This window comes from Perna viridis, chromosome 2 (genome assembly GCF_037379345.1).
Source record: "Perna viridis isolate PV_CMFRI_1.1 ecotype Kerala chromosome 2, ASM3737934v1, whole genome shotgun sequence".
NCBI classification, from domain to species: domain Eukaryota; kingdom Metazoa; phylum Mollusca; class Bivalvia; order Mytilida; family Mytilidae; genus Perna; species Perna viridis.
This window is the reverse complement of record NC_142446.1, coordinates 2,221,719-2,237,237: the sequence shown is the minus strand read 5'-3', so window position 1 is coordinate 2,237,237 and position 15,519 is coordinate 2,221,719. Positions and strand designations below refer to the sequence as shown.

Genomic DNA, 15,519 nt, shown 5'->3' with positions numbered 1-15,519 from the left:
AAAAATATTCACTTCACTATAGAAGTCTATGGGAAAATTAATACGATACTGAGACCATTTAGTTTAAGTATTCATTATTTGTGAACTTACCTTTTTTGTTTCAGGCATCAGCTGAGTTGTTCCTGGATATCCTTACAAAAGAGGAAAAAGAGGCTTTATTAAGTAAAAAAATGGAGGAAATTAGGAAAAAAAATGAGGCCCTGCGGAGAAGGCACGAGGTTAATTCCGTTCTCTGAGTACATAGAATAACTTTTAAGTCCATTTTCTCTACATTCCATAAATCCTTTTAATGAATTTAAGATTTGTGTTAAATTATAAATTGCTAATTCCATCTATTTGGATTTTTTTTTATTAGTTGTTTCCTTCCATTAGATTAGTAAATTTATTTAATATTTAATCCCATCTGACTAATTGATATTCAAGGGTGAAAATAAAATCTCAGTGTTGTATAATTTCACTGCAATTCAGGTGTTGGAAAGTTGTTTATTATGGTCTACTTTCCCTTTTACAAGTAGAAAATGTGAAATTTCTGAAACAATTTATCAAGTTTGGAAGGCAGACTTAAATTATGGGATGATTAATCTACATTTGGAGAAACCTGTGGAAACCTTTAAAAAATTTAAAGTCTTTGAACACTGCTGCCTGTACTAGGCTTAAGCTACAGGTAGAAGTTTTCACTGTGACCAGATGATTTTGCTTAACGATACATTACTCAGTGTGCATGTAATATTTTACAACAGTTATAAAATTATTAACAAATTGCAACAAAGATTTGAAATGGAATAGAAATTAAATATTAAACTTGTTACATTAGTGTGAAACAGATAAAATCAGGTATCTTAAGCAAGTTGTGACATTTTCATCTTTCATGTGTTGTGTTTCTATGTTGTGAACATGCTTTGGGATGCTTTGTTGTGGACATGTTTGGGGATTCCCCATGTTGTGAACATTCTTGGGGATTCCCTATGTTGTGAACATGTTTGGGGATTCCGTATGTTGTGAACATGCTTTGGGCTACTTTGTTGTGGACATGTTTGGGGATTTCCTATGTTGTGAACATGCTTTGGGATTCCCTGTTATGAACATGCTTGGGGATTTCCTATGTTGTGAACATGCTTTGGGGTTCCCTGTTATGAACATGCTTGGGGTTCCCTGTTCTGAACTTGATTGGAAATTCCTTATGTTGTGAACATGCTTGGAAATTCCCTATGTTGGGAACATGCTTGGGGATTCCCTATGTTGGGAACATGCTTGAGGATTCCCTGTTACATGATAATTCTGGATAACTTTGAACATGGCTTAAAAATGCAGACTTTTCTGTACATATAAAAAAAAATACAACACAGCTGTATTCAGCTCTTTGTATAATTTTATGTAACTAGATAATGATTTCATGATAAATATACAATATTTGTCTAGTGAAGAAAAATATAGATGAATTAGTATGATGCCAAGATTACCATAAAGGGGATAATCATCTTAATATTCACACAAATTTTAACCAACATAATGCAGGAGCAAATCCTACAGTATGCTTTATATTGGCAGTTTTTTTTTATATTTTTGATTAGCTTGGTTTGTGTCTAGTGGTGTCTGTCATCTGTTTCCTCAGCACTTACTTCATAGATTTTACTCTAACATAGTAGAAATAACAAATGGACAATCCACATTTTTACTTCTTGGTTGAACAAGATGACTGTCAGAGTCCATCTAAGCTTCTAACTAGCTGATTTTAAGTTCTTTGAAAGTACATGTGCTGATATTTTGAAAATATATATAGATATATAGATATATAGGTTTATTGTTGATCATGCCTTCCACAGCAGCATGGAAGGCTCATCAAGTGGCTTTTGCTATTTCCATTGCATATCAACTTCAGCTTTTATGTCTGAGCTAGTGGTAACTTGACAGATGGGTGGGAGACTACTGCATGGTTTACTTTGGGTTCTGTCTAGTTAAATCACATGGCTGCAAGAGGCAATGTAAGCTTCTGTTCTGCTGATTTTAAGTCCTCTGAAATTGAAAGAGCTATGAGCTACATCTAAGAACAAAAGTTTAATACAATAGCACTTGCAGGTTCTTTATTAAAAATGGTGTTGCTCACACAGTTTTTTATGGAAATATAGTCTATAAGGCACATGCCTGGAACTTCCCTACTTACAGTTTCTGAACAGTACACAAAACCTGCCAACTTTTGAAAATCTCCATGGTGGTTTTAGGCTGGACAAGGTGTGAACGACAATTTTGGGACATAGATTGCAAACTGCATGGGTTTTACTGTAGTAGTGTATGAATAAGACATCCACTTTAGTATTAAAGGGCATTTTTCAGTTGAACATGTGCATGTGCTGTAATAGCCTGAAGTTTTGTAGCCCATTTTTTTTGTGGTGGATTCCTAAACACCTAACTGAAATTCTGAAGTTTTAATTAAAAAAAAATAAATGGGAAAACTTTTATTTTCATTCAAATGTGCATTCTTTATTTCTATTAATTTTTTAATATTAGAAATTGATTTTTCCATTTAATCCATTAAGCCATGTTGGAGTTATTGTCCTTTTTCGACATTTTTTAAAACTATTTTGAATGTTATTTCTTTCAAAAATCTTCTCCTTTGACCATACTTGACCAATTGGAACCCAACTTTGTATGAATGTTTCTTGGGGTATCCTGCATAGAAATGATGTGGAGATATTTGTTTTGTTGAAAAGCATGGACGTTGGTACTAAAAATAGAACATAGGGGTTAGACAGTAGTTTTTCGCATATATATCCAAAACGGTAAGGTTTAGCCAAATTATTTAATTGCTGAAATGATCCTTGAAATGCAAAATTCAACCAGGTGAGTGATTCAGGCTCCTGGGAGCCTCTTGTTATTTGTCAAAATTTCTGTCCTACCATTTTTTATAGGAAGTGAAAAGCAGTAATTTTAACCGAAGTAAAATTGGCAGGAAAATTCAAATTGATAAAAAGTGTCTAGTTTTGAAAATCTTATATTGATCAAGGAAATTATTTTCATAAGCAGAAATTAGCTGAAATTAGATTCATTTGAGTATAAATACAGTGTAGGATAATACTCTGTTGAAATACTTTTGAATGTGATTGCAAATCAACTTTTGTATATGTTAAACAAGATTGGGAAAAAGGTGAAAAAGAACAAAATTTGTAAATGTGTGTGAAGTTGGATACTGTTGAACTCTCAATTACAGTTTTCATATCAGAAATCAGAAGTATTGATTGACATTTAGTTTGTACATATTAGGAAAAGCAGTTCTTAATAATATGGGAAGTGCAAATCTATGATTATAGTTATATTTTACATCATGTTTGTTATGCTACAATTTTCACTTGAATACAAAAATCCGTGCTCTCAGCACTTTGATTTACACCATATTTGATGGATTTATCAACTGCCATTAATAGATTTCTTCTTAAATGATTACTGAAAATTGAACATAGGGGTCAGACAGCAGATTTTTGCATATATCTCCAAAACCATTAGGTTGAACCATATTTTGACAAGAAGAAAAGTATTCAGTATAATGAGATTTGTAAGTGGTCAAACTTTGGTGAAAATCTGTTGACCTATGTTGGAGTTATTGCCCTTTGTGGACATTTTTTGCTGTTTTTTTGATATTATTACTTTAAAAAATCCTCTCCTCAATGAAAGTTGGTATTACTATTTTTTATGGTATCCTGAACAAAATGATGGTTTGGATTTTTGATCGGTGAAAAAACATGGCTGCCATTACAGAAAATAGAACATAGTGGTCTTACAGCAGTTCTTGCATATATCTCCAAAACCATTAGGTTTAGCCAAAAGTGTTCAGCATGATGAGATATATCTGTGTTCAAATTTTAGTGAAAATCTGTGACCAGTGTTGGAGTTATTGCCCTTCATGGATGTTTTTTTGATGTTTTTGATGTTGTTTCTTTAAAAAATCTTCTTCACAGAAACTACTATACAAAATTTAATGAATTTTTTTGGTTTTAAGGGTATCCTGCACAAAATGTCTGTTTGGATTTTTGATCTGTTAAAAAACATGGCCGCCATCACTGAAAATAAAACAAGGGTCATACACCAGATTTTTGCATATACACAATGTATCTCCAAAATCATTAGGTTTAATAAAATTTTGACAGGATAAAAGTGTTCAGCTTGATGAGGTCTATCTGTGGTCAATATTTTGCGAAAATTTGTTTACCCATGTTGGAGTTATTGCCCTTTTTATGTTTTTTTTATGCTGTTTTTGATGTTATTACTTAAAAAAATACTCCTCTTCAAAATTTGCTGTACACAATTGAATGAAAGTTGGTATTATTGTTTTTTAGGGGATCTTGCACAAAGTGAATGTTTGGATTTATTGCTAAAAAAACCATAGCCGCGGTTACTTAATATAGAACAAAGGGGTCAAAATACAGTTTTTTGCAAATAACTCAAAAACCGTGAATATAGCAAAATTTTGATGGAGAGTACTATTGTTAACCATTAGATGGACCTTTTCAAAATGCTTTGTTGCCTGTTGTAAGATTTATGGCCCCTGAAACAGATTTTTTGTCGATTTGTGTACAACTCTCTGAAACCAATTGCTACAAAATTAAATAAAAGTTGTTGTTTTTTTTAGGGTTTCCTCCACAATCTGATCATTTAAAATTTTTCATGGACCATCATTACTAACAATAGGACATAGGAGTCAAAATGCTTTTTTTCTATTTTTTCTATAGAAGAATAAAGAAAATAAAAGCTACCCATAAGAAAACATGATATTCTGAGTTGACTGGCAGTATTGAAATTATTTTTTAAGCGGCCAGTTTACTAATGACTGCCATTTTACAACCATTTTCACCAGTTGCTCAGATTCCTTTCCGAAGCTAGGTGTTTTAAGTTGAATGATGATGACAAAAGAACGTTCTGGACACTCATATTCTCACTAATTTATATACTTGCTTTGAGTTCAATGATAATTGGTTTATATAGTTAACATGGTCTCCTGATATGAATGGCGATGATAAAAAATTTTGGATAGCTACGGTTTAACTTCATTTTATTTTATTTTTCAGCAAATGTATACTGGGCTAATGTCCCCTCAGATGTGGTGGAATAATAGGGCATTGGGGGGACCCCTGCCCAAATTTTGTCCAGAGGTTCTAAAAACACTTAAAAGGCATTTCCAACATTTTACAGTGCCTTATGTACCCATTTGAATTTATATCATTCATCAATAGATGCTCTTTTTGAGAATTTTTTGTCAAATATGGTAACAAAACATGATAGTTTATAAGGTTTGTCACGTGAGTGATTCAGGCTCTTGTTTATTAATGCACTACATCAATTCTTACCTATCTAGTACTTCTTGTTACTACTCCAAATCCAGTCCACAGGAATTGTAGTGACTGATTATTTCTAAACTTGGTAGATATTGTCATCCTTTAGTATGTTCTTAGCTAGCTTTCAGTAAGTGAGCGTTCTTTAATTGGATATTTCTGTATGTTATATGTTGAGGTATTCTATGAAGGAGAATTGTATGTACTCCGTGAATTTTATGTTTATTTGTTGTTTCTGTTCATTTAAAGGGGGATAGCTTATAAAACTAGTTTAACCCCATCACAGACATGTCAGAAGATGTTGGTCATTAATTTGTCTGCATGTCGTTATATGACTTTTTAGTTTATTTTGAAGAAGTGTCATTGTTCTGTTACCATGGATTTTATTATTTTTGTTGTCTGGGCCTTTCAGGGCTTTCTTAAAGGTGTGTTAACACTTTTTTATAAAGGTTATATGATGGTGCATTTGTTGCCTTTCACTATATTTGTTCCTTTTTTCAATATTTCGAAACTTCATAGGGTTGTACCAGTATATCTGAATACACTCTGCAAACAATCCACTTTTTGTGTAACTTAGAGGGCTCATTGGGTGACTTTTACCACTCAGAATTTCTATAGGGACAGTAAGGGGAAACATATTATGGCCGTGATCTCTGCTGATAATGAGACAATGGTAACCAGACTTGACCACATTAATAAACTCTCTTACATTCATTTCCATTTTAAGAGACATGTTTCTTAATATATTTGATAGTAAGACCTCCCAAAGATTTCTGGCGCTCCCTTGTTTTTATGAAGGTGTCTCTCATTTTTAGCTCACCTTTCCGAAGGCCATGTGTGCTATTGGCATCACTTGGCATCCGTCATCATCGTCGTTAACAATTTTCAAAACTCTTCTTCTCTGACACTACTTGACCATTTGGAACCAGACTTGGTATGAATGCTCCTTTGGGTATCCTGCATAGTATTGGGGTGGGGATTTTTTATCTGAAAAATAGAACATAGGAGTTTGACTGTAGTATTTTGCATATATCTCCAAAACCATTAGGTTTAGCCAAATCCTCCTGCAACATCTTGTTAAAATGTAGTTTCTTTTCAGGAAATACAGAAAGATAAGAAAAGTGCAGATCAGGTCACTAAAGATACTTCAGACTCTTCCAGTAAATCTCCTACTAAAGAAAAACAGGTGAGATCAACAGAAATTGGTAGTCACTGCTTCCCTGTGAAAGATAGAGTGATGACTGGTTGGAGTCAGAATACCAACATGTCTTGATTCAGCCCTCTGTAGGCTAGCACAGTTATGGCTGAGTGTTGGTCTGGTACGAAATTGGGTCTGATTGATAAAAAAAATTCTGGTCCTCTAGTGCATGAGATACAAATGTATATGACAATGAACATTGAACTACATGTATTCAATCAATTATATAAGTGACAGATGAAGTCCCAGTGGAACAGATGGGATTTTTTATCCATTTAAAAACGTGGCTGCTGTTACTAAAAATAGAACATATGGATCAGACAGTAGTCATTCGCACGTATCTCCGAAACCATTAGGTTTAGCCAATTCTGACATGGGGTAAAAGTGTTCAGCATCTATCTGTGGTCTAATTTTCGTTTTAATCTGTTAAACCATGTTGGAGTAAATGCCCTGTTTTGACTTTTTTGCTATTTTAAAGTGATTTCTTTGAAAAATCTTCTCCTCTGACACTACTTGACCAATTGGAATCAAACTTTGATTGGTAAAAAAACATGGCTGCCATTTCTAAAAATAGAACATAGGGGTCAGACAGTAGCTTTTCGCATATTATATCTCCAAAACCATTAGGTTTAGCCAAATTCTTTCAATTGCTCAAATGATAATTATTTTACAAATTAATATCTTGAAAACTATGATAGATAGAAACTTTTTATTGCTGAAATGATCCTTATGATAAGTCCTATCAACATCTTCTTGAGTTAAAATTATTTGACAACTCCTTGTTAAATTAATTGCCCCTGAAAGGCAAAATTTAAGCAGGTGAGTGATTTTGGCTCCAGTAGCCTCTTGTTTTTGTAACTTTTGGAAATAGTTTATTAAATCCCCTCACAAACAAAGTAAGGGGGATATATAGGAATCACCCCATCTTTTGTCTTTTTGTCTGTCCACATTTCTTGTAAGCACAACTCCTCCTAAACTGCTCAAGGGATTTTGATGAAATTTTATATTAAGGTTGGGTATCACATGTAGATGTGCATGTAGGAACATAATTACTGTTGGAAGACTCAAAAGGGAGATTATCCAAATTAAGCATTTACATGTAAAATGTTAAAACCCCATAAGTTCAACTCTTTAACCACTCAAGGAATTTTTATGTAATTTAATAGGATGGTTGGGTATCATATGTAGATGTGGGTATCATATGTAGATGTGCAACAACGAATATTATAACTTTTAAATGAAATCAAAAGGAGATAATCCAACAAGCATTTTACATTAAAGTACATTTGAAGTGGAGGTTCTCACAGTAATATCTATTAGCTATTGCAATCAAGTTGTCCGTCGTTGTCTTTGTTAACATTTTTCAAAACTTTTCTCCGCTGAAACTACAGGACCAATTAGGGCCAAACTTGGTATGTATGTTCCTTGGGGTATCCTGCATGGAACTGATGTGGGAATTCTTTATGTGTCGAAAAACATGGTTGCCATTATCAAAAATAGAACAATGGGGTCAGACAGAAGTTTTCTCATATATCTCCTAAATCGTTCAGCTAAGCAAAATTTTGAGGTGGTTGGAAAAATATTCAGCATGAAAATTTTTGGTCAATTTTTTGTTTTAATCTGTTAAGCCATGTTGGAGTTATTGCCATTTTTCGACATTTTATTTACATTTTATTCCTATTACTGGTTATTATTATTTATCTCGAAAATCTTCTTCTCTGAAACTATCTGACCAATTAGAATCAAACTTGGTATGAATATTTCTTGGGGTATTCTGCATAGATTTGAAATGGCGATTTTTGATCTATCAAATAACATGGCCCCTGTTACTAGAAATAGAACAAATGGTTGAGTCAGAATTTTTTTTTATGTATATCCAAAACTGTTAGCCAAATTCTTTCAATTGCTGAAATGGTCCTTATTATAAGGCCTACAAGAGATAAAAGTTGTCAGTCAACTCCTTGTTAGAGTTATTGCACTTGAAAGTTTTTTTTTACAGTTTTCAGCCAATATCTTGAAAGCTATGATAGAAAGAAACTTTCAAGTGTAGATCTTGAGAACTACATTGTATAATAGGTAAAAAGAAATTTACAATTGATGAAATGATCCATATAAAAATTCTACCAAAGTCTTCATTGAGTCAGACAACTCCTTGTTAGAAGTATTGCCCTTAAAAGGCAAACATTTAACAAGCTGAGCGATTCAGGCTCCTGGGAGCCTCTTGTTGTTTTAGTCATGGTCTTTTATACATAAATAAGGGGGTTTTCTCATATTTGCACGATAATTTTAAATATGGAACAGTAAATTGTTCCTTTCTATTGATGTACATGTAAGCTCCACTTAGATTTTCATGTCTTTTACATTATGCATTTTTGAGTTCTGGATGTTGACCATAAAACTTCTGTAATAATGACTTCAGTCTTGTAGCAACAGAACTCTGTTCCAGAAGCCTAATTGTCTAGCACAGTACAAAATGCCTGTAGTTTCGGCAAACTCTGGTATAACGTAAGAGTTGTTGTATTAAAACTCTAAACACATGTTGCCACAGTAAACGTTTGATCTTAATCAAAATTCAAAGCTGTATCAAGCTTGAATGGTGGGTCAAGACATCTGTGGTTGTGTCAATCTGCACCGCATTTAGTATTTTATTCAGTCTAAACTTTGGGTTAGATCTCAAATATGATAGACTGTAGACAGGTTAATTGTACTACATAACATTTGTTTACTCAGTAAATATTTCTGATTAAGATATGATTGTTGGGGTATCCTGCACAAAGGTTATGATTTGATATTTGATTTGTTGAAAAACACGGCTGACTTTACTAAAAATAGAACATAGGGGTCAGACATTAGTTTTTTGCATAAATCTCCAAAACTGTTAGGTTTAACCAAATTCTTGCATTGGGGTAAAAATGTTCAGCTTGACAAGATCTATCTGTAACTTAATTTTGGCAAAATTCTGTTGACCCATGTTTGAGTATTTGGCCTTTTTGGACATTTATTGGTGTTTTAGGTGTTCTTACCAGTCATTTTCAGATGCTATATTTTTAGGTAACATTAGTCTTTTCTGTATTCTGATCTGCACTTTTGAGAAAATAATACATCTCACACTAAAATCAACCAAATCAAAGCTTTCATGTACAAACTATATAAATTTTCTCTCAAAAGTACAGGTACAACACCCAAAGATGGGTTGTGTGATCTATAACTTGATAAGTCATAAAAGACTAAAATTTTATTATTTCCAATCTTTTTTGTATTTGCAGTCATTTTCCAATGACAATAAACAGAATGACAGGCCCAAAAAGAATACAGGAAAGCCAATGGGTAGAGGAAAACCCCGCCCAAAATCTGGGGGAGATTATAACCCTGTACAGGTAATGTCTTTATAGAGTCACTCAGAGTCCTTACACTTCTGTGCAAATTTCAACAAAACAAATAAGAGAACATTTTTAAAAAGTATTTAAATTGAGTCCTCTATGTTTACAATGTTATACATCAAAATGTTCTAAAATGGGAAAAGATAATAATTTTAGTGTTTTTGATTTATCAAAATATCCTATGTTTCCAATACATGCCTGGAACTTTCTTGTTGTTTCTGAACACTACAAAAATATAGTCCAAATGTCATTACTTCTGTATCATTCAATCTTGAATAACTTGTAAATATATTTCTGGCAATTATTCAACTCAATAATATTCTATTTATTTCTGCTTACAAAATTGAGATCTAGTCTTTAAAATTGAACTGTAGATTTGTGAAACTCCTTTTTGGATGTTTAGTAATTAATTAGCATTTAGGGAATGAAATTCTTGCAGTAATGTGTCAAGAAGCATTTAATATGCTAAGCATGTTTCATTTAATACAATTATCAGTCAAAATCTCCATTTTATCATGATTAATAAACAGGAAGTGAATAGCAGGGATTTTTAACCAAGTAAAATTGGTGGGAGAATTCAAATTTGATAATAAGTGTCTAGTTTTGAAAATCTTATATTGATCAAGGAAATTTATTTTCTTTAGTTGAAGTTATGTCCATTTGAGTATAATTACAGTGTAGGATAATACTCTGTTGAAATACTTTTTAAATTCATTGCAAATTAACTTTTGGACAGGTTTAAAAAATTGGGAAAAAGGTGAAATAGAACAAAATATGTAAATGTCTGTGAAGTTGGATACTGTTAAACTATTGATACCGTTTGTACTTTGGAAATCAGTAGTATTGATTAACATTCAGTTAATACATATTAGGAAAAACAGTTCTTGATAATATGGGAAATGCAAATGTGTGATTTTAGTTTTATTTTACATCATGTAATCTTTAAAATTTTGTTCATGCTACAATTTTCACAAGAATCAAAAACCCCAGTGCTAACAGCACTTTGCTTTAACATTTGCAGTTGAATTATGGTATGATGCTGTCGTCCATGCTGCCACCATTGGCTTTCAGAGACACTTATTTTTGGCTTGTTAACCTGTGTAGTATTTAGTGGAACTTGATAATAAAATAAAAAGTCTATATTAAATTACCGGTATACTATAAATCATTCCTTACCACATAAGACAGTTTTGTTTAATTTTTTTTTTCAGTTTTTATTTTCTGGGTAAATGTGTTAATTGACTAAAAGGAGGTAATCCAACCTAAAGGTTTTATATGTTTAAACTGCTCCTAAACCTCTCTAGGGATTTTTATGAAATTTTATAGGAAGATTAGGCATTATATGTAGATATTTTTGAAGGAATATGGTTAATATCAGAGGGCTCCAAAGGGAGATAATCCAACTTAAGGGTTTTACATGTTAAAACCTTGTAGACAAAAAGGGATTTTGATTAAACTTATAGAAAGAGTAATCAAGGGAACCAAGGTTATAGCAGTAATCAAAAGAATGTAATCCAGGGACAAAGACCAGACATGGAAAACAGACATACACAACAAAGAACATAAAGTACCTAAAATCATACATACAAAGTAACAAAAGTAAATGAGCAACTCGGACTCCTCTAAAAACTGGGAGCATGGACCAGGTCCACTGGTAGGGTGAGTGTCCTCTGCTTTTCTAGAAACACCTACCGAGTTGCTCATAAAAAGTCAAATCCGGGGTAGACAAACGAGGAAAGGAAAACTATGACCCGTTGAATACATCAGTTTTCATGGTGCTGATGGATACACCATAACGACCCACGAGTTCATGATGACGACCATAAAACTTCTGTAGTGATGACTTCAATCTTGTAGTAACATAACCCTGTTCCAGAAGCCTATTTGTTAGAGTTCTAGTGCGATACAAAAAGTCTGCGTAGTTTCGACAAGCTCTGGCATAACGTTTGAGTTGTGATATGAACACTCCATACGCAGGAGCCGAAGGGATGTTGCCACAGATGAAAGGAAAGTTGACAATTCTGAATGAAAAGTCATCATGTTTGTCGTAAAGTTTGGTCAATAGTTTTCCTTTACCATCGATTTCTAAGTGTAGGTCAAGATATGAGGCTGACTTCACAGTGTCTGTAGTATCCTTTATCTCAAGTTCTTTTGGGTAGATGCGATGTATCAAATCCCCGAAATTAGGATTGTTTAAAGATAATACGTCATCTATATAGTGGAAACTGAGATTGAAGGATCTAGCCAAATGATATTCTTTCTTTCTGATCAGATCAGCTATAAAGTCAGCTTCATAAGAGTAAAGGAATAGGTCAGCAAGTAAAGGAGCACAATTTGTTTCCATTGGAATGCTGACCGTTTGTTGAAAAACATGTCCACCACACTGGACAAATATGTTGTCGATTAAAAATTCCAGCATTTTGTACTTCCTCTGTATATTTGGAAGACGATTTGGAATTATTTCTTACAAAGTATGAGGAATCTCTACCAAGAACTATATATTTGTATCAAGGTGTGCCATCTTTTTTGGAAAAACAACAATGTATAATGTTTTTAAGTTGGGATTTTAACTGAGTTAACTGTCTTTGTAGAGAGTGGTAGCAGTGTAGGTCCTATCACTGCTATTATTTTCTACGTCTACCTCTGATAATAAGCATTGGATATAAAACGTTTTGCAGACAAAAACAGTGTTGTTTTGGGCTTTGTCTGCTGGTGCGACAACATATTTGTCATGTATAGTAGACAATGTTTTTGCTACATCAGGGTCTTTGAAAACTGATGTAGCCTTGGCACTCATTGACCTACTTAAAACTTTCATTTGTTTCAAAATTAAAGACCTCATGGCCTTTAACTACTCTGACAGAGAATCAATGTCTTCTTGTTCTCGTTTTATCCATTTTCTTGCATAGTCCTCGACGGCATCCGTAAGAACTTTAAAGTTATAATTACAATTTATGAAGTGTGGATCACAGTACTTGGGATCTTTAGAAAGGATATTACGCAGAGATTCGTTTTCGATAATGGTTAAATCTCCCGTAACGACGTGAGCAGAAGGACCATATTTGAATGGAGAGGTTTTGCAAGAACAGTCAGATGGTTTAGCCTTGAAGTCCTCAATCTTGAGGTTCTGCAATAGCCTTTTATAATTGAAAATTTTGGATGTGATGGGTGAAGTATAGGAATATGAAATAATTGGTATGGATTTGTCTTTGAAATATGGGGGAATTTTGTTGGTAACATTTTTGTGATGGAGGATGTTAGCCAAATTAATTGCATCTATAGTTGAGTGTTTTATGAAGATGAAGGAATATGGTTACTATTGAAGGACTTAAAAAATTTAAGGGTTTTCATAGCACAACTCCTCCTTAACCACTGAAGGGATTTTGATAAAGCTTTTTAGTAAGGTTTGGCATCATGTTTAGAATGTAGTTACTGTCAGAGGACTACAAGGGGAGATTATCCAACTCTCACAGTATTTCTAGTTAATGATTGGTTTCTGCCATGTACCTTACATTTGCCTAAATGAATTTTAAACAAACTTGCATTGATGGATGAAAGTAGGAGTCACAGAAATACATCTTTATTGATATTAAGTTCAGCATGTGTAAGGTCAAGGTTTCTAAACTTAAAGTAATTTACAGCAGTCTTAGGTCCTAGCAGTCCTTGATTAAAGGGGTACCCAGTATGTTTGGTCAGGCTTCAAGTGGGCCCTTATTTTTCTAACTTTCATTATTTTTCTAAAGCAGCCCTAATTTTCCTAGTAAAAGCAGAAGAATCCTAAAAAAGCCTTATTTTTTGTTGAGAAATTCCTCATTTTTTCAAATTTTTAAATTTTTAAATAGTAATTTCCCTCTTTATTGTTTGTACTGATGGAATCTAGGTTAGTATACTTTCAGAAAATGAATATTATGATCAAGTAAACACCTCAGAAGACATTTTGGTGGTCATTAGCAGTTGCTGAAGACAACTGTTGATGGCCACTGACATGATCTTCTGGGTTGGTAAATAGCTTTTATATTGTTGTCTTTAGCCAGTGGTAAGTTACTTGTTCTTCTATTATTGAAAAAAAAGAATGTCATCCATTATTTTTGTGTTAAAAGGCCTAAAAAAATCTTGCATTTAGTCCTTACCTTTTAAGAATTTGGCCCTTATTTTAACAAAAAGTCACTTGAATTCAACCATAGAAATAAAGTTTGTCCAATCAACATGGATATTGCATAATTTTTATTAAAATGTATGCTTTCCTTTTTAACAAAACCCTTTTTGCAGTTCATGGATACATAACATGAAGAAAAAAAACCAAAGAATCACTTCATGACATATTTTGATGCAGAAAATATTGGTCCCATGTGTGGACAACTCAGATATTTCAATATTTAATATCTCTTGTATCAAAATATTTATTTTGCAGAAGTTTGTTGTCAATATTTTCAGATCCAAAACCTACAAACCTCACATGTTCATAAGAATTGCATAGAAACGATAATTTGTAATGGCATTTCTTCAAGTTAATGATGTATCAGTTTGAAAATTTCTTTCTACCCTTGAAAGGGTTTTATACAATAGTTTTAATGTTGTCATTACAGTTTTTGACAGAAGTTTTATATGTCAGACATAAGATATATGTACAGTGTATGTAAACTTTTAAATAAATAAGTCGGCCTGAAAATGATAAAAGAGAATGTATTCCTTTTAAAAAAGTTGCACTTAAAACTTCATTATAGTCTAGGTTTATAAGCATATTTTTTTTTATTCCATAATTTGCATGTAAAATTTCAGAGCATGATACTTGCATGAAAGGTTTTGGTATTACATGTTTTGTACTAGTAGGAATAATAATTTGTCCTATTACCCAGTACATTTTTTACGACCCTATTAAATTTGTTTTATTTTTTTTATTTTATATAATGTCATTGTTGTAGATGTCCCTGTTCTCAGAAAATAACTTAAATATGATTGTATGTATATCCATTTAATTCTACTTTTCTATTCAAAATCTTATGGTGTATCTAACATTTCATGAAAGCAGTATCAAGCCTGAATAATGTGTTATACTTACCCAAACTGTCTGACAGTCATTACAAGCTGTGCTTCTCACACACTATTTATGGGTTAGAGTGACAATTGGCTCAGAATAATGTATACAGGTGTGGTGATATACCTATCTAGGGGCTGTTGCTTCTGTCAGCTGGCACAATAAAGATCATACTCAGCCTGTACAAAGCAGGGTCTGTTTGAATGGTCAATCATTCTTGCCATGAAATGCATGAAATATCTGCCATAATTTGGACATTCAATAATAACCAATCAATCAATCATAAGTGTTGAATGTTTGAAGTTTATTAAGGCATTGGAAAAATCTCACACATTGTGTAGAAGGGTTGTTTATATATACAGAAAACTTCCAACAATTATTAAATAGATAAAACAGAATCATTCACTGTGAGCTGTTAAATATCATATTTATTCAGGCTTGAAAGTTTTAGCAACTTGACTGGAGAAATACTATTGACAATAGGGTTTTGATGTCCATTTTACTTAAGATGTCAATTTTCTCTAATGTAAGAGGCAGTTCAATGATATTTTTCTATCTTAAACATCACAAACTTACAGAATTAAA

General features: G+C 32.8%; 1 protein-coding gene across 16 annotated transcripts in view; it reads left to right on the top strand.

Annotated features, from left to right (window-relative positions):
* Positions 1-15,519, top strand: part of LOC148623284 (uncharacterized) — a 56,227-nt gene that overhangs the window by 14,329 nt on the left and 26,379 nt on the right. For 12 of the 16 annotated variants that reach the window (XM_088565030.1, XM_088565028.1, XM_088565029.1 and 9 more), the window contains exons 3-5: positions 105-218; positions 6,421-6,507; positions 9,786-9,896. In XM_088565030.1, the coding sequence (XP_088421156.1) occupies positions 105-218; positions 6,421-6,507; positions 9,786-9,896 (312 nt within the window). The remainder of the gene's footprint in view (positions 1-104; positions 219-6,420; positions 6,508-9,785; positions 9,897-15,519) is intronic. The other 4 variants (XM_088565033.1, XM_088565032.1, XM_088565026.1 and 1 more) reach the window with 1 other exon arrangement.